A 24,684-nucleotide genomic window follows, 5' to 3' on the forward strand; every position below is an offset into this window, starting at 1 on the left:
AAACATACACTGTGTGACCTTGGGTGAATTACTTAAACTCGCTGGCCTTGGCTTCCCACCTAGCTTACATAGCTTCCCACCTAGCATTTCAGAGTGTCCTAGAAGTATTTGTTAGATAAATAAAAATGCAGTCCATGTCCCCAAATCCAGCAGAGTAACTGACAGGTAGGAAATGTTGAATAAGGAACAATTCCCCTTCCTGACCAGGAACCTAGAACACCGCTCATCAAAGCAAAGGGCCATTTTTGTCTGCTTGTCTGCCAGATGTGTCCTGACCTGGGAGAAGGGGGTTCCCTCATCTCAGCACTGTCCTGGGTTCTAACTTGTGGCAGGGGTGTCAGGTCCCAGAGATACCAAGTACTGCCTGGCAGAGCACCTGTCTTCCCCTGCAGTCAGCGGGTTCCATCACACTCTTGCACTGCCCCTGTCAGACATTGCTTAAACACATAATTACAGCCCAAGTTGAGGGTTATTTGCATTCTGCTATTGACGTTAGCATGACAGATTCAGCTGCCGCATCCATAACTCTGCAGAAATGCTCCATTATTCAATCCCAGTGAGCAGGGACGCTGACCATTAAATCAGCTAGCACAATTGAAGGACCGTGAAAAGTCATGGCTAATTTGAAATTTTATTAGCTCTTGCCTGCTCTTGTTTACCACCAAAGCAGCCCCTGGAAGCCAGTCTTTTACCTCCTTATAAACACTCCATTCTGTGGCACCTAGGAAGAACTGCCTCTTGTTCTCTCATCCTGGGGAACGTTAGCCAGGAATTATTATTATTATTATTATTATTATTAATATTTATATTAAATGAAGATGATGGTGAATAATTCCAGTTGCCATTTACTGAGTGCCAGGTGTTGGACTCAATGCTTTCCAGGAATGTGTCACAGAATCTTCCAAACTCTACCAAGCAGCCACTGTCGTCACCATCACCCACACTTTAGAGAGAAGGAACCAGAGGCTCCAAGTAGTAAAGTCACTTGGTCAAGGTCACACTGCCAGTGAAGAAGCTGACTCTGAATCTGAACTCTCCTTTCTTTCTTTCTTTTGAATTTAACTTTTTAATTAAATGCTTTTTAATTAAATCTTTAAAAAAACCCAAACAGGTTATAAGCATTCCTTACATTGTATTTACTCTTTTTGCTTTTCATCGAGCTCTTCTCTTTGAGGTATGATAGGCTCTTTGAGTCCTGAAGAAAACTTTTAGGAGCTACTTCCTAAATGAAAAATGTGATGAAATACAACTCTTCTGTGCTCACCCAGAAAACTCACTGCAAGCCCGCGTCTCCCAAGACCGTGAGCTCCTGGACACCAGACTGACCCATTTCAGTATTCCAGCATGGCGGCGCTGGCTCCACCCTTGCTTCTAGACTCTGGAGCTTCCCTAACCCCTTTTTTCTTTCATTTAAAAAACAAATTTGGCAATGAACTTTAAAGATAAATGGCTGTTTCTTGTGGTCAGATCATCCCGCTGGCAACGGAAGTTCAGCCAGGGCTCTGCCTTCTACTTCCTCAGTGAAACGAACACCCAAGTCCACCTCACAGAGGCACTGGGAAGGTCAGCTGCGCCCACAGACGGGAAGCTCTCGGCACGACGGCCTCAGTAAGTACTCACGAATAATGGCTACCATGAGCTCCGGGACAGGGCTTCCTGGTGCCGGTTTCCTACCTGCCATCTGGCCCTGCCCCGGCCCCTCCCTACGCACAAGACCATCCGCTGCAGACGCAGTCCGGCCTCAGAGAACTGAAGCAGCTGAACGTGGCCACAACACCACCCTCAGAAGTTAGGGAAATAGAGCTGTCAGGGGACTTGAAGGTCGGAGTTCTCTGAAGAGGGGACACCACACAAACAAGTGCCCGTATGAGACTGTGGGATTGCTCCCAGTGAGATTTGCAGGCTTGTGATGAATGGAGGCCCATGAATTCTGCCTGCCTACGCCTTTCCTGGTGATGCTTCCTCATCATTCATCCAGCAAATATTTGCTGAGTAGTAAATGTGGGCTAGGCCTCCATTAATAGAGACAATCATATTTAAATGAGATACGCATTTTTAAAAATCAGTAAGGTCCACCAAATGCTTACCAAAGGCTTGGTTTTCTAAACCAGCTCTTGTGCAAACCCCTCTGTATACTTTTGAGAGCGACATATGGCAGCCTGAAGCAGGGCATATGGCTGCGCCACAGTAAAAGAGACTCTTCCACAGTTTAATTTTCTCAGGCACAGATGACACGTTGTAGAAGATTTGTATTAAGGGGAAAAAGTGTGCTTTGGGAGCAGGAAAGTCCATCTCACAGGGTAGACTGGAATTCTCTGGTTTTCGGGGTTCTTTGGTCGGGGCTAGTTTGGAAACACGTTTTCCAAGCACTTCAGCCCTCACTTAATTGCACACAAGTTGATTGACTTATTAAATGTCCATGTTTCATGTATCTGCTCGTTCCATTGAGAGACACTCATTCTTACATTAGAAAAACAGGAAAAATAGAGAGGGTTTTATCTTATTTCCCTCAAATTTTCAATAAAGTTCTCCTAAACCCTAAATTCCCACTTTTGGGGAAGAACATGTTTACCCTAGAAATACCCTCTTTCCTCACAGTCCTGAAGGCCTCCTCGCCCTCTTCACATGGGAGAAAATGTCAGAGGCCACTTGGGCTGCAGGCTGGAGGGCCGCAGCCATGCCATACCCAGCATAGGCCTCTGGTGGGAGTGGAGACAAAGAGAAGGGAGAATAAATCGGCCAGAAAAAGAATGCAGAATTGCAATTAAAAAAGAGCAAAGAGGGCCTCCCCGGTGGTGCAGCGGTTGAGCGCTGGGTTGCGAGGCTGCCCGCAGCCTCTGCAGCGCCGGTTCGATCCCCGGCTGCTCCCTGGCCACTGGGTGAGGGTCCCGCATGGCACGCAGACCTCTCCTGCCGCCCGCTGCTCCCCTCAGCAGTGTACTTCGGTCCTTCTGCCTGTTCTGTTCCCCGCTCTGGCTCTGGTGAATTCTCTCACCCTCCCGTGCTTCTGACTGTACCCAGTGCATGTATAAATAAATAAATAAATAAATAAATAAATAAATAAATCTTAAAAAAAAAAAAAAGCAAAGAAAGGAAGGAAGGAAAGAAAAAGAAAAGGAAAAAAAGGGTCAGGGCTCTGGAGCACCAAACATTCTGAAAGGTTCTGGTGCTTCAACTCCAACCTGGAGTCCCTCTAGCCCCACCCAGTGCTGAAATCTGCATGGTGCACCAGGCACGGGCTGCTGCCAACATTTCCACCTACACAGGCCTCTTGTCTCCCTCCTCACTGCCTACCCTGTGGTGGGCATCAACCGACACTGAGAACTGAGGTCCTGGGTACATGGGGGAAACAAAACCCAGGCTAAGAAGTCTGAAGTCCCAGGTCCTCCTCGGACCTCTCACTCTCTCGCTGTGAGATCTTGGCCACACCCTGTCATGTGTCTGAGACACAAGTTCTTTACCCAAAACTGGAAACATAATGTCTGCCAGTCTCTCTGGACTGCTAATTCTTGGTTTGTGAAGGGTGAGTCATTGAATGGAGCAGATGCTGGTGTCCCTCCCTGTCTGTGGAGCCCCTGGAGCCCCTCCGTCGATGGTGCCCCCCTAGCACAAGAATGGCGAAGTCCTGCCTGGAAGTGCCTGTCTGTACATTCTGTTTTAAGAGTTTCCAGGGAGCAGAGGAGCCTCATGGAATTCTTCTCCCTCTCTGGTCCTAGGCAGTCAGGGGGAGGGGAGATGGGGGCAGCCAGTGGGGGTCCCCTCCTGGCTTTTCTAAGCCACAGGTACATTGGCCCCATGGCCAACTTGCTGAAACTTTCACAGAAAACAAAAGGAGAGCATGAGAGCTCCCTTGAAGGTGATGGCCTGGCTAACCTCATGCCACCTGTGAAGAAACTGGGGCTCAGGCTAAGCGACTTACCCAACATCCTCCTGCTAGCAAAATGGCAGAGCTGTGAATGTGGACCCTCGCCTTTCTCACAAATCCCACCCTTCCACAGTTCACCTCTGCCAGGGCATTGGCCATTCTGGTTCCCCCTGCCCTGATTCCCCTCCACAGAGGGCAGGAATGGACTTGTTTATTTCTGTACCCCAAATGCACAGCGCAGTGCCTTGCACACAGGAAGCAGCATATTCTTTAAATGAGTGAATGATTACGTGAAGGCTCCACATCAAAGGGCATGGCATGGCCCATTTCAGGCCATGGATGTGATGGAAACCATTCCCCTCCTCTCTTTATGTCAGAGACCCAGGACAGGCCTGTTGTATTCATTTCGCACCTATCATGTGACTGGAAGGCCCTGTGCCAGGCACTGGACAGACAGGCACAAGACCATGTGTGACAGACAGAGTTGTCAGAGTGCCTGGAAAGAAAAATGAGGAGGGGCCTGTGGAAGTCAAAATTGGGAACCCAACTCAGGCTGGGGGCTGACATATTTCCTGGAAGAGAGAGTGCTTAAAGGGACACTAGAAGGATGGACAAGAATAAGCCAAAAGCAGAAGGGAGCAGGGGGCCGGTTTGGGAAAGTTGTGCTTAGTAACCTCTATATTGTAGTTGGCATGGTCCCTTAAAAGGGTGGTCGCATGGACAGTGTATACAAGTCCCTCCCTCTGCAGGCTGAACTCCTTCCCCAGCTCGATAGCGTGCCAGCTGACTTCACCCTGCTGCAGACTGCAGTCTGGCCCTGGAACTGGTTCCCAGCAGGCTGTGAGCAGTATTCAGGGAGGCTCTAGGGATGGAACGGCTCTGATCCCTTTCTCTACACATCTGGGCGAAGATTTTGTCATTTGCTATAATAAATTCTGTGCCTTCTCTGGACGGGTGTGCAAAATCTTTATCTGGCCCTCAGAACAAGATTTTTAAAGGTCAATTTCTCTTGCCTCTTATCACAAGAAATGTGGTTTAGAGATAGTCTGAAGAGTGGCCAAATTCTATGGCTTTATGTGAACTCTCCACTTGGCAAAGGGAGGTGGGCAAGAGAAGGGAGGACAGAGGGCTTTGTTCCTAGCTTTCCCGAAATTTCCTTTTCCAGCTTGAATCTACCAGTGATTTATGTTGCAATCCATGATTGCTGTTCATGCGCTAACAGGACCTAAAGAGATGATCACACCTTGAAGCTGTTTAAAAATCCTTTATCAAAAGGGGTTCCAGGGCCTCCCCGGTGGCACAGCGGTTGAGCACTGGGTTGCGAAGCTGCCCGCGGCCTCTGGGTTGCCGGTTCGATCCCCGGCTGCTCCCTGGCCACCGGAGGAGGGTCCCACATGACGGCGCAGACCTCTCCTGCCACCCGCTGCTCCCCTCAGCAGTGTATTTCGGTCCTTCTGCCTGCTCTGCTCCCCGCTCTGGCTCTGGTGAGTTCTCTCACCCTCCCATGCTTCTGACTGTACCCAGTGCTTGTATAAACAAACAAACAAACAAACAAATAATACATGCCTCTTTAAAAAAAAGGGGTTCCAGTGGATTTCTTATTCTGGCTTCTTTTTAAATACTGGTTCTGTTCTGACCCAACATTATCCAGTGATCCACTGTGTGTCTTTGGGAAATGACTTCAGCTGACTGAGCCTCCACTTCCCTGCAGGTAAATGCCTTCCTTGCAAGTTTGTGGTGAAGGCTGGGGATCACGTACTCAGCGTGGCCAGCACAGTGCCTGGTCTTAGGAATGCACCTAAATGATTACTTTCCTTTATGTGCATTTGGATTTTTTTCCTCCTAGCAATGAGCAAGTAACAGTTTGGAACACAAATTTTAAACAAGAAGTGAAAGGCCTCCCTGGTGGCACAGGCAGTTGAGAGCCGCACTGTGAGGCTGTCTGCAGCCTCTGCAGCGTGGGTTCAATCCCCGCTGGCTGGAGAGAATCCCACATGGCGCAGCAGACCTCTCCTGTCTCTCCCGCTGTTCCCCTTAGCAGTGTATTTCGTCAGTCTGCCTGTTCTGTTCCCCGCTCTGTCTCTGGTGAATCCTCTCATCCTCCTGTGCATCTGGCCTGTACCCTGGTTCTTGTATAAATAAATAAAGCTTAAAAAAAGTGTCATTAAAAAAAATAAATAAGAAGTGAAAAAGGGTCAACATGCATTTCTATATGGAGAAATACATTATAATTGCAAATGCAAAAGAGCATACAAAATTGTATAGCATCTAGTAGCATATACAGTATAATTCAAATCTTTACAAATATTCATTTATAAATAAGAATATATTATTTTATAATAAGCAACATGTTTCTATGATTACAGTGGAAAGGGTGAGAAAGAACCAATATCTGCAGATGATGAACTAAGGCTCAGGAAGTTAAGTAACTCACTTGAGGTCATAGAGCCCAAAATGCAAGAGCCAGGATTTGAGTCCAGACAGTCTAGGTACAGAACCTGCCCTTTTAATCACTGTGCTATGTTGTGCTTTAAATACATCACAGGTAGTTCTCACCACAACCCTGCAAGGTAGGCATTGTTATCCTTATTTTATAGTCACTTAGCACCTTTGGGTCACAGCTTCAGCACTTCTGAAACAGAGATGACAAGAACATCCCCATCAGAGGGCCAATGTGTAACACAACAGAAGATGTGGGGCCTCATAAAGGGCGTCATCAAGGGTACTGTATAAGTAGGGTACAGCTTCTTTGTCAAGTGGGGCACACAGAGGAACTCACACCCAGTGGGGAGTCAGAGTCACTGTAACCCCCCTCTTCCCCCTGGTCCCCTCACCCATAGTGCCCTGGGTGGAGTGTAGAGGCAGGCTGGGCTGACTGGGCAGCCCTGGTTGGAGATCAGGAGACAGGGGGTCACGTTCAGGATCTGTTTCCTATTTTTCAATCTAGACAACAACCACAAATGAAAACACAAACAAATCAATAAAGCTAAAGCCAATGCAGCCATATTGTGTAGTTTTTCTTTTTGTGTCCCACTGTTTGAAAACACTGCAACAGTATTCTTTTTTTTTTTTTTTTTTTTTTTAAGATTTTATTATTTTTTATTTATTTATCTATACAAGGACTGGGTACAGTCAGAAGCGCAGGAGGGTGAGAGAATTCACCAGAGCCAGAGTGGGGAGCAGAGCAGGCAGAAGGACCGAAGTACACTGCTGAGGGGAGCAGCGGGCGGCAGGAGAGGTCTGCGCGCCATGTGGGACCCTCCTCCAGTGGCCGGGGATCGAACCGGCGCTGCAGAGGTGCGAGCAGCTTCGCAACCCAGTGCTCAACCGCTGCGCCACCGGGGAGGCCCTGCAACAGTATTCTTAACGAAGCTTGAAATTCAAGTTTAATTTGGAAAGGACTGCTTTAAGCCTAGCAAATTGGGAAAGAAGAGAAATTGGGAGTTCATAGCTAACTTGGAGAGCCACAGCTGGGTTTACAATGGAGCTGTGCGTCCAAGGTCTGGGCACGAGAATAGCTTGAACATGGCTGGCCTTTGGAGCCTGGGTGGTTTCTGCCACTCTGCAGCTGTGTGACCCGGCAGAAAACTTCTGCTTGCTAAGCCTCAGTTTCCTCATTACAGGGAAATAATAAATGGATGATAATACCACACACCTTCCGCTGGGTGAATGCATGGCTGCTTTCTGTATGACTGACGCTCCAGTTTCCCTGCCTGTAACATGCAGGGGGGTGGAAGGAGGGAGCTAAAGTCCATGCTCTCTATTTCTACCATTGCTGTTACTCGATATTAAACTCTGCTAATTCCTCCTCCAAGTCCCTAAATTGTATCAACCCAGAACACTCATTCAGTAATACTCTCACACTATTTCCCTCCACCCAATGGATTAATCTGGGAATTTGCTGCACCCCATGCCATGGCTGAAATAAAGGAAATTATTTCATTCTGCTCCTATTAGATTTGGTTGTTTGGATAATGATTTCATGCAAATAACTGGGAGCATCCTGAGGGAGAGAGACTAGTCCACACTCATTGGCCTTCACAGGCCCTGGGAAAGGAGCAGGGGTTGTGCTGATGGCAGAAGCCCACACATGTGTTTGTCTGGACCACAAACAGCCTGCTAAACGCAGCTCACTCCTGCACTGCCTGGTACAGCCTGTCCTAGTTCTCTCTCCATGAAAAGTGACTGAGACCCAGAGTGACAGAGAGGCCAGTGAGGATCACTTTGTCCCCTCTGGCCCCCAGGGCAGCCTGTGTCATCTGCCAACCTGCAGAGCAGGGACCCTCTGTACCTGCCCCTTGGCTCTCCCAATGGGTGGAAATCCACCCAAACTGAGTGGGCTATAGGGGAGGTGTTCCCTCATTTCACAGTTGAGAATCCATGACCAAGCTCTCTCTGACACTAGTCACCCCAGCGAGTGTCTCCTCAACTCGGATTACCCACGGGATGTCTTCCTGGCTAAAGTGGATGCCTCAAAGGACAGGGACCTAGTCCCCAAGAGATATACATGCATCTGATAAGATCAGCTGAGTGTGTGGATGCTCCATCACAGTGATGACCCCGCTGTGTTGTAATCACCTGCTGCTTTTTTCTCCTTCCTGAGTGTGAAGTTCATAAGGGTGGGAATTGTGTTTTATTTGCTTCTAAATCCCCAGGACCCAGGACAGGCCCAGATGCAGAATGGACATTCAGTTATTGCTTGTCAAATGAATGGAAAAACTCAGGATATGGTACCATTGTATGGTTTTGCTATTGAAGTGATCAATCTCGAGGAAAGAAATAAAACAGTAACCACAAGTTTCCCCCAAACAAAAGCCCAGGACCAGATGGTTTCCTTAGTAAATTTTACCAAACTTTCAAAGAAGGCCTAGTACCTATCTTTCTCAAACTTCCCCAACAATCAGAGGACAGAATGCTCCCAAACATATTTTACAAGGCCAACACTAACTCCTTCTGAAAGCAGACAAGGGCATTACATACACATACACACACATATGCACGTGCACACACAGGACATATAAAAGCACCTTTCAGTTCATAATGCAAATCCATAAATTCAACTGGCATATTCCCCTACAACTGAGGGTTTTCTGATTGTTCTTTTCCAGTTCCTGCTGGCTCATATCTCAGAGCAGCTGGAGGGGCGCCGTTCCCCTGGGGTCTATATCAGCTCCATTTCCTATAACAAAAAACTCTTTCTCTTGCCAAAATGGTGGGGCTTTGGACTCCCGTGTGCCCATGCCCATGTAAACACCAGTGATTCTAGCACTGGGCGGGCTGGCTTTGAAGGACCGTAAACAGGATAGACTGGTATTGTGTTTCACGAGAGGAAATAAATGAACCTCGCTTTATAACCATTCCTGTATGTTGGGGGGGGGAGGTGTGCCCTCTCCCCACATTTCTCAGGGGCACTCAGTTCTTTTGTTGCCCAGATGTTCAACAGCTGCTTAGAGACTTTGGCTAAGACCTTGGATTCTTGAGGAGGGAATGACTTCATGGCGCGGCTCTTCTCTCCTCGTCTAATCACCTGAATGTTATTGTTAGTTATTGGAATTGTGCCTACACAGGCAAGTGAAGGGGAATGTTGAGGAAATTATGCAGGTAATTTAGATTGACATCTCTTTCCTGTGAAGAGCAAATATCATTGCATATTATCTTGCCTGAAGGGATACGTGTGCCTGCCCTGCTCTGCCTTTGCCCATGATTATCTCTCTGAAAGTGGAGTCCTGTCCTTTCTAGGACACACAGAAACTTACTCAAGTATCACCTTCTTGATGAATATCTTCCTACTGCCACAACCACCATACACCTCTGCAATAGCACTTATCACAGCCCATTAGCACTTAACTTTGCTCTTTCTCATTTGGAGAGTAGGGCAAGACTCATTCATCTCTATGCCTGGCCCCAAACTACAACTCTGGATATTTATGAGTAGGAGTATTAATGAACTCCACAAGTCTCAGACTGATCAAGGGCTCTTTCAATCCTGGAAGGTCTCAGGAGACTACTGTCTCCGCCTAACTCCCAAGGTCCATGCACTGCTTGTTGACAACTGCTCTGCTGGGCTCAGGCGGGGTGCATCAGGCCTGACCACCCCTGAGATGCAGGCAGCCGTAGAGGACCGAAAGCTGGCTTAGATAGAGACCGGCAGTCTGAAACAGCCCTTTCTAGGTTGCTGGAGGCAATTCAAGGCAATGAGCCAGAATAATCACAATAGCATATACTTGGCCTTTCAATCCTTACAGTGCTTTGATATTTTAGAATCACACTAAGTAGAAAATTCCCAAAGGTTGGGGTGCTAAATGTCTGGCCTGTTGGTTTCCTACTCTGTGTAGAATATGAGAAAGTCCCTTGGTAGAAATATGACAGACCTGCATAAACACATTTGGACTAGCCAACTGTTAGGCCATCATTAGAAAGGAAGGGTTTACTGCTTCCATTTTCCTTTTCCATGTACCTATCTTTTTACTTTCCCAAGAGTTGAATGGTTGAACTCAATCACTGGTTAAATCAGAAAGAAACAACTGATCTTCTAAGTGGGAGAGCCCACTACACGATGGTTGTATTTACACTCATGTTTCCACTACTGAAAGCTGAAGGCTAACTCTAGGACACACACCAGAACTAGAATGTTCTACATCATGCAATCGCTTCACTTTATAAACAGGGAGCAGGAGGCCCAGAGACTAGTCAGTAAGGGATGCAGAAGTAGGATTAGATCCTGGGTTTCTTCACTCTCATCTCTTAAATGTCCCACAAGAATAAGCTTCTGTTTTGGGGTTTTGACTGTCTAGCTCTTGAAAAAAATCCAACAGCACAGATAAATTCCATCACAAAGCTATAGAGGCAGCAGGTGTGAAAGCAAGGGTGTGCTTGGGGAGGGTTAATACCAGAATCAAAGGAAATAAGGCCTTAACCAAAGGTAACTCGACCTCCCTACCCTGGAAATATCCATTCTGCCACTTTCTGGATGGATTCTTCCCACCTACCTCCAGTGAGAGCAAGCTCATGACTTTGCCAGGCAACTCATTCCACTGTTGAATTGTTAGAAAACTCTTCCATATGCCTTCTCCTCAGCACTTACTGTGGGGTGGCAATTAATTTCATTTACATTAGCTAATTTAAAATAATTCAAATGGAATAGTGAAATGTACTCATTCCTTAGACCACATGTGCAGCGTTATGCCTGCCCTGCAGGCCTCTCTGACTGGACAGCTGGTGTGTTGGTGCTCATTAACTCAGCATGCCCACCCCCACCCCGGTGCCTCCCACCCCCTAGAGCTGCATGGGGTCCCTGGGTGCCAGAACCCTACCTCCATCGTTGTCTTTGCTGTCACCACAGGCGGTTTCCATGGATGTGTCACAGCCAGCTCCTCTCCAGCCCAGCTGGCAGACGCAGTGCCATCCATTCAGATCCAAGGTGCATCTGCCATTACCATTGCACAGGCCAGGACAACCCTCTGCAAGGCAAAACATGCAGAGTCAAGGTCTGATTGTCCCAGCAATAGCAGTCACACACACTCACGCTCCACCTGTAACTTACAAAATGCTTTCACATCCATCAGCACATTGATGCCCTCAGCATTCAGGGAGACTGATCACATTAGCAGCTGCCACTTTACCAAGAAGGCAACTGAGACTCAGAGGTGAAAGGACACACTGAGGTCACAGCCAGGCAATGGTGGGGACAGGTCTGAAACTCACACCTTCTGCACCTAAAACCTCCTCTTTCAAAAGTGATTGGGATTCTAGAACAGGACTCAGTGGGTGGAGACCTGTCAGAATCTGACCATTGGATCTCTGTGTCTGGTCCTTGTTCTTGGTTTGTTCTGGCGTGTTTCTCTGGTCTCTGCCATCTATTTGGAACAAAGGAGCCATCTCTCTGTTTACTCCCTATGTCCCCTCAGCACTTCTAGGTCTTTTTCTAAAGGGCTGTGATTTTCCCAGCTCTTGTTACTAGGTCAATTGTATTGTACCTTAGGCTTTTCATTTATTTTGTCCTATTTTCTCCTAAACTGTCTTTGCTTTGAGAAAGAGGGCTTGGGTGGTTTTCTTCCCATCTTATCAACGGCTGCTAAGAAGAGGTTTCTGCACACAAGGAAGGTCTGCTGGCCACCCTGAGAGACGGGCTAGGCTGTCTGTGATCACAAATGCAGGCACGGGCAGGCTGCCTTTCCCTAATTTCATTCATGTGTACATCTGTTTGCCTGTCTGTCATTTATTAAGCACCTTCTTGGGGCTAGTGCTGGAAGTCCAGAGATGAATCAGACCTAGCTTTTATTCTTGAGGAGCATGTAGCCTATCAAAGGAGACAGATTTGTATAAGCAAAATAGTTCGCTGCTAAGTGCCCTAAGGGAAATGTATAAAATATGGGGGAACCCAACACGGGAGTGGCCCTCTGTCTGAGAGGGCTGCGGGTGATTTAATCATGAAGGGTCAGGCAATATATAAACTCTGCTTTGGTTCTACTTTGACCCTTCATAAGGTGGGGACTTTTTATTACTATTCAAGTAGATTTACAGGTTTTAGATGACCACATTTTTAATCCCCTCTTGCTGAGTTTGTGGCTTGGAAATCTATGTCTGAGAATCTGTTAAATTACCACAGCTCACCTAGCTTCTCCTTTCCCCTGGGTTTTCATTTGAGTTCTCTTTTTAACAAATCTGCCAAACCCTTTCTTAGGGGGGTCTGAAAGCACACTTTTTGCTGGCATGCCCTCCACTGTTTTTCTCTGTCCCTGCTCAGTCTCGGGGAAAGGCATGGATGTGAAAGCACTGGCAGGCATAGTCCTTAATTTGTTTTATTCTTATGAGCAGCTGACTGTTACAAGTATGGCTAAACCCAAAGCCAAACTGAAAACTGACACATTATTCTTAAATGGGACAAATGTGAATATAGCCATCCAAGACAGGCACTCACTAATAGCCCATCAATTAGAATCTGAAACTTTAGTGTTCAAGGATTATTTACTGTTATTACACAGTAAAAGAGCATGTTCATTTAGATGTGAAATGTTCAGCAACCAACCAATCAATCAATCAATCTGGCCACCTTGTTTTCCACTGAAAGGAGTCAACACTTACAGAGTGTGCTCTAAGTCTACCAGGGTTCCTCCTGCAGTTTAGAGGCAAATGGAGACTATGTGATCTTTGCACATCAGAAGCCTGTTGGAAAAGGTGGGAATCCACCAGCACGGCCACCCCAAAAGTGATGGAGAAGCAGTTGTAATAGCTGGTGGCAGGAGCAGAGCCATGCAGGGGACTTCCCAGGCATTCTGACTTGGTAGCTAACATGGGCTATCCTTTCTCATCTCAGCATTTACAGACTCCTGCTTTCCCCACTTAGTTCCAATAAATCCAACTTTCTTTTAAACAAGCCTCATTTGTACTTAAAATGAGTCTGGAAAGCAGGGTCCAACTGCTAAGACTGGTAGTAAATTGTTTTCTCTTGCTCCAAGATGAAGCCTCTTGTAAAGTGCAGAGAACATCTCCTGTGTAAGAGCACAAGCTGGGGAGCCACATCAAAGGCTGGCTCTGCCACACAGAGGTTGCATGACCCAGTCACCTGCTTCCATTTCTTTGTATCTCATTCTCCTTATAAAATAGGATTGTTGGGAGGATTAAATAAGATCATGCAAGTAAGCCTGGTGCACGATGTGATATATAGCTCCAACACATTATCCGAATCTTCTGTGTACCTTTTCATTCCATCTAGTTTGAGTAAAGGAATACAAATCATACCTATAATCTCAGACAGAACTCACAAAAAGGCAAAACAGAAAACTAAGGTAGTTAACCACATCAGAGTCAGTAAACTTTCTCTATAAAGGCCATATAATAAATATTTTAGGCTGGTGAGCCATATGGGCTCTATTGCAGTTGCCCAACACAGCTACTGTAGCTTGAAAACAGCCACACACGATATATAAATGAATGGACATGGCTATGTCCCAATAAAACTCTATTTACAAAAACAAGTAATGGGCCAGAGTTGATCTGTGGACTATAGTTTGCCAAGCCCTGGTTTAGATGCTTCAGGGCAGTGAGATAATGACTGCTATATACTGAGGATCTGCCAGGGGTCACCACTGTGCTAGACACTTTAGATATAAAAATAACATTGACCAATCATAGAACTTTTTGTTCTATTTTTCAGATCCTGATTTTCTAAGGCAGTTCCAACTTTATACCATTTAATCTTAAATTTTTAACAAAATCATGTGTAATAGAGCGTAGATTTTGGAACTGCACAGGTCTCAGCTCAAATCTTAGCACCTCCATTTTACTTAATACCTGTGTCATTGCTGGCCAATCACTTAAATCTCTAAGCCTCAGTTTTCTCAGGAGGTCACCCCTAATTCAAAGAGTTGTTGAGAAGTTAATAAGATAATGTATGCTGATTAATTTGCACAGTGGATACAAAAGTAGGTATTTAATAAATAACTGCTGTTATTATTACTGTTCTAACTTTGTATAACTTCATTAAGACATTCACAAGCCAGAAAGTAACTCTTTGTCAGTCCAACTTGTTTCAATTTTTGTGTAAAAGCAATGGTCCTCATAAATACAAACCTAGTGATTTACTCACAGAGGTCACCAAGCAGCTCAGTGGGAGGCAGAGAGACATGGTCAGGGCCTTGAGTACCAGTCCAGTCCACCACTTCATGCTCTCCTAGCCCCATGTCCTTCTGCTTGTCAGCAGTATTCCCCACGTGTACTTAAATTACTAATTTTGCTATTACTTTGATGTCCCACTCCCTGATTAGAATGTAAACTCCATAAAGATAATGTTGGACTTAACCCAGTGCCTTGCACATCATAGGTACTGAAAATGTTTGTTGAAATGAATCAATGAATGACACAAGAGACTTAGGTTCTGGTGTTTCCTACTGGACTATCCCTAGTGAAATTCTGGGGAAGTTACTTTTACTTTTTGGCCTCAATTTCCTCCTCATTTTAATGAAGGTTTGGATGAGATGAGCTGTTGGTACTTCCTGTACAGTAGACACCACACAGGTCAAAAAAACTTCAAATTAGATTATTTTGTTCTTAATTTCAATGCACTTTACTCAGCACATATTGGATGCCAGGAGTGTATCAAATTTGGGTTATACAGAGAGGAGGTCTATCCTCTGTTCTCTTACACAAACTTATATTCTATTTTTCTAGACTCTACATTGTTCCAGGAAGGATTTAAAATGGGTCTTATCATCAAATAATACTTCTCAAAGTGAGTTTATGATGTCCTCAAAAACAGGCTTTTGTGGCCAAATATGTCTGGAAAACAAGGCTTGATTATCAGGACATTTTCCAACATGACCTCAAACTCTGTCCCCTCCTCTCCTATCCATTTACAGTAATGTGGATATTCCATTCCATGAAATCCACTTGGGAATCCTTCTCGCATGAGCTCCTCCTACCCCATAGCATCTAGTGTAGGTATGTGTTGCTTGCTCTGCCTGCCTGAGGAGGAGTTCTCAGTAAGCTCTGTCACAAGGGAAACCATGGGAACACTATCCACCGCTTCTTCAGATGGACCAAATTACCCTGAGGGTCTGCACAGTCTTGTCAGTTTGGGGGTTCCAGATGGAGTTTGAGCATCTGTGGGTTGATTGAGGTTTGTTCTTGTCCAGCAATTTGCTTCTGGGATAATCACACCCTCATTAGCTAGTATGAGGAGTCCCCTTCTGGGGTGACTCCCTTTCTTAAAGCAACATGCCCATCTTTACCCACTATGAAGCTCATTAATTTCACAAACTGAAAATCATCAATAATTCAGAGAACCCAAATGACATTAACAATCCCTTCTGGAAGGATTCACATCAGGCATTTGCTAGAGCCAAAATAATGTTAATTTAGGGTGTAAATTCACCTCTAAATTCACCAGAGAAGGGCTAAGCTTCTCAAAAGAAATGGTGCTCTTTAAATGATAAGGGACTGCTTTATCTTCAGCCTTCTGCTTAAACCTTCTATGAAGAAGCGCCCCTGAAGCTGGCATCAGGTGTGACCAGAAGCCTTTCAGAACCCTTGGGGGTATCGCTTTTTTTGTTAAGTAGCAAAGGGGCTATGCAATGCAACTAACGTGTGTTAAAATGTCCTATTATGATTCTCTTTCTGATCCTCTTGTATTTTTTCCAACCCTATTGTCACTTCCCTGCCAAGATGGCCATCATCTCCTATTTATGACATGTCGCACAGTCTCCTAATTGGTCTCCTTGCCTCCATTCCTCAGTCCTTTACACAGGGTAGCCAGATAGATCCTTCCAAATCACAAAGGTCATATCATCCTGCTTTAAAGGACTACCAGTGGCTTTCTCATACGCTTTTGTTGAGGTTCACAATCTTGCCTAAATTGGAGGTTGGAATGTCTTCTTGTGAAGTGGCCTTGAACTTTCCCTATCATAACCCTCATCACACTTTGTTCAAATTATTTTAGTATCTCCTTTGCTGGACTGTGGACCACCTGAGCGGAGGAACCATTCTACTGTGTGGTCACCAAATTTCCTGGCACTTACGAGTTTAGCACATTTAGTGAATGCTTTTTCTTTAGTGTCTACCAATGCAACTGGAGAGCAAAGAACAAAAGTTGGCTTGTGTTTGAACTGCATATTATTCTATTCTGAGAAATCCTGAACTTGCATTGTATGTCTCTGAAATCTTTTTTTAAACAATTAGTACCCATTATATTAGAATGTAGGCAAGACAGGAGCTTAGCTTAGCTTTAGATTTTGGCAAGAAACATTTGTATTTGAAAGCAAGTTATGACTCATGGGCTGAATCTAGCTAAAGATCTGATGATACTTTCTGAAGTATGGCTTGAATGAGAATATGGTTCACTTCTTGGTGAGGGTGCCAATTGGGAAGATGTGGTTAAGAAAACGAAAACTGGAAATTATGGTACATTCTTAGTGACGCAGGTGACAGATAGTAGAATGCTGGAAATGGGGATTAGGCCAGGAAATCCCAAATCCTGGAATGGCCACTGACTAGGAATGGGTCCTAGCATGAGCCACTCAATTTCAGTTTCCTTTTCCAAGCAAGTGGGTAAAATTGTATCTGCTCCCTTAAAATAATTCACAACACTTACTGAAGACTCAACAATGTGAAAAAACTTTCCATAATAGGGAAAAATTCCACCAACTAGATGGTAACATTATTCAATTTAATCCATCCTGAAGATCCCTCTGATAATGATCATGGACGAAAAGCCTGTTTTAAAGAGGCTCAGAGGTACTACTCCTTCTTGCTGGAATTTTATTGCTAGATTTTATTCTGAGTCCAAGGGCAGACTGTGCATTGAGAGGAGCCTGGCTTCTCAACACCAGGCATCCATGTGATGGGCCTTAGTAACACCTTTGCTGTATTTGGCAATGATTTCCCAATTGAAAACCACTTTCCCCAAAACCCTTTTTATAAGTTTTGAAACAGCAGTGGCTATCTCTTATTAAAAACCAATTTAGCCTTTTCCTTCACAATTTCAAAAATTAGTGTGGTTAATAAAGTCCTTCTCCAAATGAAGGGTCAGCATAATATGATTTAAAAGAGCACAGCTAACATTTACTAAGCATCATAACTGCCCATGTGCTAGGGACTTTACATTCATTATTTCATTGAACGCTCCTGCTCTCCCTAGGAGGTAGGTCCTGTTTCATTCTTATTTTATAAAGACTCTGAAGCGAAGGGAGGTTATATGATGTGCCTAGTGTAGCTGGGTTCTGAAGTGTTGGAATTGGGATTCAAACTCAGGCAGTCTGACTCCAGTGTATGCATCTTTAACTACTGAGCACAGAGTCTGTGTCAGACAGTGTCAGGGCTTGCAGCTGTAAAGATGAATGCAGTGTGGGACTTCACAGGCAGCTGGCAGACTTTAGGAGTGCACCGATCTGATCATTTGGAGACATATTAGGTCAAGGAGTCCTATGTGGAAATTAAATTAGGCACTGTCTACTGTACGTCAATGTTTACAACAGAAGGAATATCTTTGCCTGTAGAAAACATTCTTCAAAGATAAGACTTACCAAAGTCAGGCCTTCTCTGAAAAGGAAAAAAAAAACACACATAGAGACTGTCCATTCCCCAAAGTGAGGGATCTGTTTCCTTCCCATTTCTCCAGAGCCTGGTACAGCATCTGGGACACAGTATCAGTCCTAGTGGCTGCTCTGTGGTGGGTAGTGGGTGAGTGAACACATAGTAGTAGAATGTAGTCCTTAAGATTTCTTAGCTTGCCCTGGGGTCTCTTCTCTCAGACTACCATGCTGGTCCCCAGCATCTTAATTCTGATGGACCAGGGGCCAGAAACGATGGGCAGGATGGCATGAGATGGGGTAGAAAGGGCGAGGGGGTGTATGTGTGTATGGGGAGGGAAGGACAACAGCACAATGGTAATATCACAAACAGAGTGAGACTTCAGCAGGAAGAATGACATTCTAGGTAGATCAACCACCTTGTGACCAAAAACCCATCCCCTGGGCTGTGGAGGCTGGGACAAAGGCGGGAAGTGGCAGCATCTAAACACCATGCTTTGGGGTGTATACGCATTTTTATATACACATTTCTTCTTTTATGCTCATACACAAACACACACACAAAGACAACAGGAAAATAGAGGAAGGAAGACCATACCTTTAACTACCCTATCCAGATAGTGCGCTTGGGAAATAAAAGACAGGACATTTAAGGTAGGATCGAGTAAGTGCAGTTCTGCCTGCCACATAACCATGCCAGGTGTACGGAGACAAAGGGGGGAGGCCCCCCCATGTTTGGGACAGACCTGCCATGGTGGGGAAAATAAAACCAAAGACAGGACCACGCTAGAGAGAGGGAGAGACAGCAAGCACATTCCCCAGGAAGGGCCAAGAGGAGCTTCCACGTGATCTGTGATCGACCCAGGCATTTGGAAATGTGATCATATCAACAAGGACACATGGAGAAGGAAAAGGGAGAAAGGGGAGGATGGGAAGCTGCAAAAGTGGCCACACTCTGGATTTGTGAGCTTAATGGAACACTAGACCTTGCCATTGTCCAGCCAGAATGGGATCCAACATCTCTTTATGGGAAACAGATGGACAAGAACAAGCCACTCTGCTGGCAGAGGTGTTCCCAGGAAGCTGGAATTTAGAAATATGCAAAATTGGAATCATCTCTAATATATACTAGGGAAATGAGTTCAGTCTTTGGCCAAACGCACCACTAGATTATGTTTGCTGTTCTTGACTTTTCTATGTAGACAACTACCCACATGTACTTGAATGTGGAATGCTTGGTGTTTTAAATAAGATGCAGCTCTCCTTGTGCATCTTACACAGAACGTGAGGTGTAGGGCAATGGATGTCATTGTGAAAAAACAAGAAAAATAAAAGAAAACCTGACTACTTCTCAATGCTTTTTAACTCAAAAGATAGAATGATGAATGCTTGGTTTTTCAATGGAGGGGTTGCGTCCAAGCACTGAATTATCTGGCAATTTAAGGTTTGCTTGTTTGTGAAGGCGTCAAGTGCTGCTCTGAAATAAGCCCCACTGTGCACATACGAGGGAGCCTGGCTGTGTGTTTAGAGCTGGGCAGATGTCTTCATTCCCAGCATAAATCAGTAATACCGTTTCACCTCCCCACCAAATCTGCAGTCAGAGCCAGGAGCCTCCCTTTCTCCAGCTCCCCAACCTGTGCTCCCACAAAGGCTAGGCAGATGGCAATCTCCCAGAGGATCTGAGGCTTTCTCCAGGCTGGGCCTCATCCTTATCTCAATTTCACACATGAATCAAATAGGCCATGAGACAGGACTGGACTGTAATGGTGGGACCTTATCTGGAAGCTCCAGGGTTCTATAAACTGTAAGAACATTCTTACTCTCCATAAAAATATATACATTTCTCTTTTCAGTCTTCTAGATTTGACAGATATTGTTGAGGTTCATCAATACACACACATATATATATTTTTTCCTCTAAAGACTGGTGGATAAGAGGCTATGTTCTTGGTTCAGGTACGCATGTGGTCTCTTTCAAGATGAAATATATGACTGGAGGCTGCACAGCCAAGTGGAAAATTGGGGAGATTTTAACTGGGCCTGCAAACTTCCCTTTCATTCTTACAGATGATGTGCAGTCCCTGAGATAAGATAATAAGAAGGGAAAGTGAAGGAGAGTGACTTACTAAGCAGGAGGGAATAAACAAAGCTGTGAAATACCAAACAATTAAAACATAGGGTCAGCCCACATGAAGAACAGCTCACTAATGTTAAATCTTTCTTCATTCTTGGTTCATCTGTCACTTTCATCTCAGTTGAGCTTGTTTATCTAATTTCACAAAGTTATCTAAAGTTTCCTAGACCTCACCTCCCCGGCTATGGCATCAGAGTACAAGACCACACAGGATCACCAGGGTCTCTGGTTCAATGGGTGTTCTTAGCTTTCAGATCTGCAGAGATTTTTCTGAGAGTCATAATTACATGTCCTTGTATTATCTCTGAAACTAGATATAGTAGAGAGGGAGAAAGCTTAGATTTCTCTCATAGAGTTGGCAAGGACAATTATGCTGGATAAGACACCATTACTGTGATCCAAATGGCTTTCCTCTCTGCAGTATCTATCCACTTTGAAGAAGTCCTCTGCCCAGGAAAAACTGGTTGTCTCCAAACTTTATGGTGATGTGGCTCTCGTGATGAGCCTTGCTCTCTCATCTGATGGCATTTCATTTTTAACAGCTAATTAGTTATAAATATTTCCATTAAATATTTTTTTAATGCCTTTGAAAATGCTGACTGATTTCTCTAGACCATAGGCAGGAACAGCATCTGTAGAAATGTCCGAGGCAGATTGAGGTTGCAATCAAAGTTGTGTGTTTCAGGAGACAAAAGTAAATGCTCAAAACTTCAGTAATTCTGACTCCACAAATCAAGAGCTTCTTCCCAGACACATACTGTAACTTCAACTCACACTGTAAATAAAGAGCTGATAACAGCCAGTCAATATCAAGTCCAAGAGTTTCTTGGACTAGAATGGCACCTCCTTGTCTCTGGCTATTGAAGATGAAAGTGACAACTGGGTCTTCGAAGTCCAATGCCATGTATTTATAAAAGGCATATGTAGAAGTCCATACCGTCCTTGCTGCTGTCATTGTTTAAAAGTCTTGGCACATGTGCCCTTGATAAAGTCTTTTAAAAATTCATCATCATTTTGAAGTACCAACTTGTGGATGGCAGACTCAGTATTTCACAAAATCCCTGCATCTTTCTCCTTGGAGCTTCAGGAATAAAAGTATGGCAGTTGAGTGAGCTTTCAATATTGTGCAAATGTTTTCTATGTTCCTTTTATATTCCTGTCACTGTGTGAGGAGCTGAAGATAGTGGTGGCACAAAGTTATGAGACAGACTCAGTCTCTGGTAAGAGGTTAGAGCTCGTTAGTATTTCTATGACCTCTGACCTAGGCTTGCCTGTACTGAGAGAAGTTTCCAAAATGTTCTCTTAGGATAATCCCAAGAAGCCTCACAGCTTCTATCAAAGGTCGTAGAGAAAATGGCAATAGGTTTTCCTTCTTATTCTCTAGGATCCTGAGGTTGACCTCCAATAGTTGAATCACTGGTACACGTTAGGCTAAATTAAGCAAGGGCCATTGTTCTATGTGGTGCCTTGGGTAGTTACAATCACCTGAACTTCTTTCAGATGGGTGACAAATCATCAAAGAGAGGTTCTAGTTTAGATCTGGGAAACATTAGGCTCTTCTCTCTTTGGGCGAAGAATCAATGAGTCCATGGTCAATGAGCTCACAAAATCCAGTAACTTTCCTCCAGTTTCCCATCCCCCCTGTGTGAGCTGGAATCTCCTGGAACCATCAAAAATTCAAACTCTTGCTCTGATAACGTGGGGGTGGATCCCTGTCCATTTTCTCCCCCTCTCTGCCAGCATTTGTTCCGTCAGGCCACAGCTCTGGTTGTGAGAGAATGCTCTGAGGCAGGGATAAGCACTGGGTTATCACACAGGCACTGACACCTCATGAGTGATGGTGAGGACTGTCTGATTACAAAGAAGAAACCCGAGAGCTACCATTCAAAAGTGGACAAAGAACTCCAGAAGATTCTGCGGGCTTTCTTTGAAATTTCTTTCTGGTGAAGTCTGGCTTTGCTCACTCTAGTAATTGCATCATCAGAGTATTATTTTGATCTGTACTCCCAGAGGAGGCTTTTGTTTAAGAATCAAGATTTATACGATTGGACAGCTCTCCTGAAGTCTAGTAAATAATTCTGTATATCTGGCATCTTGAACAATCACAGCTTTGGGGTCAAGGTTGGAATTTTACAAATGTAATCATGAGCTGGCATTTCCCACACGTGTTTCGAGACTTTTATAGACAAGGGGCACTGAGGCAAATAAAATAGCCATCACAGAAGTGATGTTAGTTGTGTTTTCAAAGAAACAGGAAGAAATTAGACACCTTCTTAAATTTAACTATGATTTTCAGCTTTCTCTAAAGAAATTGGAGGTCAAGTCTCAGACTTAAGAGACCCATAAAATGCCTGCAAAAGACATCCCAAAATATGCTTTTGACGATGCAACTCAATCCATCTTACCTTAACGTCTGGACTAGGAAAACTGGGCTCCACAAATGCAAGTGGGAGTCTCAGTGATGAGAAAGTCAGTGTGAAAAAGAAAAATCCCTTTTCACGTGTGCGGTATTTTTAGGAGTGGATGACTCTGTTGAAGGCCAAGAGGTGAGTGGTTCTGTGACAGTGTGTGGGGAATTCCATCACCCCTGGAGGCCTCTTCCAGCTGCCCTGTTCTGGGGCCCATTGGGGAGAGACTGAAACCCCTGCAATAGTGTGTCTGCCCACTCTGCTTCACCAAAGGCCTTTCTTGAAGAGGCGAAGAGACAGATAAGTCCTAAAATAAGGAGTTAGGATTCAAGGTGAAATATTCTTGTTTTTTGACAAAAATACTGTCCTTAAAAAGAATACCAATGTCAAGTTTCCTTTAAAACTAACCTCTGAAAACTGACCTCTCTTAAGAAAAATCAGGTAGCTTCCATCCAAGAAAAGGTGCACCAAAGCCTCCAAAAGGAATTCTTTAATTCCCACTACGATGATCTGCTCTGGGGAATGTCATGGGGTAAAAGAGTTCTTAAGTCCATGCCCAGATCTGCTTGCTTCTTGTATGCCTGCTGTTAGGTAATCAAGTCCTTCTTTCCTGTTTAAGAGGGCAGCGGTGTGTGAATAAACAGGCTCTCCCTGCTTCTGTTCCTACTACATGGAGGCCTCTGAACTGCTGTCCTGACACTGGCCTTTGCTCTGATGCGGGACCTAACTACAGCCTATGAACTAGCTGCACTGTGATGACCTGTTGTATAATAGTAGAATCTGATAACAAGAGAAAATGTCACAGTCAGAAGGAAGGAGTGTTTCTCACTTTGCACAACAGCAGGTTTTTCCTTTTCCTAAGGGAAGCCACACAGGGAGAGAAGTTTCCTGGAAACGTATGAAAGTGCTTCTTCTTACCATCTGAGGTTTAAAAGGGGTTTCTCCTTTTCATTTCTATTCTTAAAAGAAGAAGGAACCACTCTTGGCTGCCCTCATTTGCACCCAACCTGTCCCCTTGCAGATGACAAAGTTGTGTACGTGTTCTTTCAGGAACTAGGCGGTCGGGTTTCTCAGTGGATGCAGCTGGCCACAGGCAGAGAACCACAGCGTGCAAGGGACCATGCGGGCAGTAAGACAGGGATGAGGGAAATGCTCACCACATAATGAAAGGGAACGGAATTTGAGCCAAAGTCCTTTCATCTTAGCCACCAGGACTAGTCCATTACTCCTTTAGTGTCCTGTGACATTTTTCTGGTATTTATGACTGTCAACTTTCCTCTTGAATTGCACACATTTACCTTGATGTATTTCTTATCTGGAGGGAAAAAGCATCTGCCATCCCAAGGAGAAGTTTGCTCTTAAAGAGTAACAAGGGTGTGCAGGGGAGTTAGGAGGGGATGGTTTGACTTCTTGGCACCAGAATAAAGGGATGTTCTTTAAGCCAGGGTGATGGATGTCTACACCTGTGACTGCTTGGGCAGAATTTCCCTAACCCCCTCGTCTTTTGACTCAGACGAGATGCTTTTATCCTATGAAGGTCTGATATTCGTAAATGTAGGGGAACTTGGTAAAATGAGTTAAAGACTCTGTAAGCCAAGGGATGAAAAACAGAATGGGCTTTTTTTTTTTAATTTTTATTTTTTAAATAAGGATGGCCCCCTTCTGGGCTGGGAGGCTAAAAGGTTAATCTCTCCTCAGTCATGCAGGAAAGTGAAGGTGAGGGGAAAGCAGAACTCAAAGAACAGGGACCCTCGGGTGACCAGGCTCACGTCTCATTAAGGGGCTTTGGGGACAACTGTAAGGCAGGATGACACTCACATAAAGAAGCCACCCAGAAGTGCACAGCAAGACACTGTGGCACATTTCGCTACAGAAGAGCAGGGAGGCCTGCATCGGGAAAGCAGTGAGTGGCTCTCTTAAGAGTATGGACTGGACAAATGAGGTGTGGGACTCTGAAAGCAACTGAAATAAAAAGGCACAGCCTCTGGGAAGATAGGAACCAGATGCCTCTGGAGAAAATTTGGAATGTCCTGCCTACAGAGCAAGCATCTGTGGAGGAGCCCCTGCACAAGGCCTAGAAAACCAACCTTCAAATCCCTATTCTACATCTTAAAAGTTAAATGGCCTTAAGCCTCAGGTCCCTGTAAAAAACGGGAATAACACAAATGCCCCAAAGGGGTAAGAGGCCATTAGAGAGCCTTTAGCATAGGGCTTGTTGCATTGTGAATACTCAAAAATTAGAAGCCATTATTA

The 24,684-nt window shown here is 44.8% G+C and overlaps 1 protein-coding gene across 1 annotated transcript in view; it reads right to left on the reverse strand.

Moving 5' to 3' along the window:
- The window catches only part of TENM4 (teneurin transmembrane protein 4), a 451,821-nt gene that overhangs the window by 95,306 nt on the left and 331,831 nt on the right, over nucleotides 1-24,684 (reverse strand). The window contains 1 exon segment of the mRNA XM_037523044.2: nucleotides 11,179-11,325. Within this exon segment, the coding sequence (XP_037378941.1) occupies nucleotides 11,179-11,325 (147 nt within the window).

This window comes from Talpa occidentalis, unplaced genomic scaffold (assembly GCF_014898055.3).
Source record: "Talpa occidentalis isolate TD23 unplaced genomic scaffold, MPIMG_talOcc4v2.1 talOcc4.3, whole genome shotgun sequence".
NCBI lineage: Eukaryota > Metazoa > Chordata > Mammalia > Eulipotyphla > Talpidae > Talpa > Talpa occidentalis.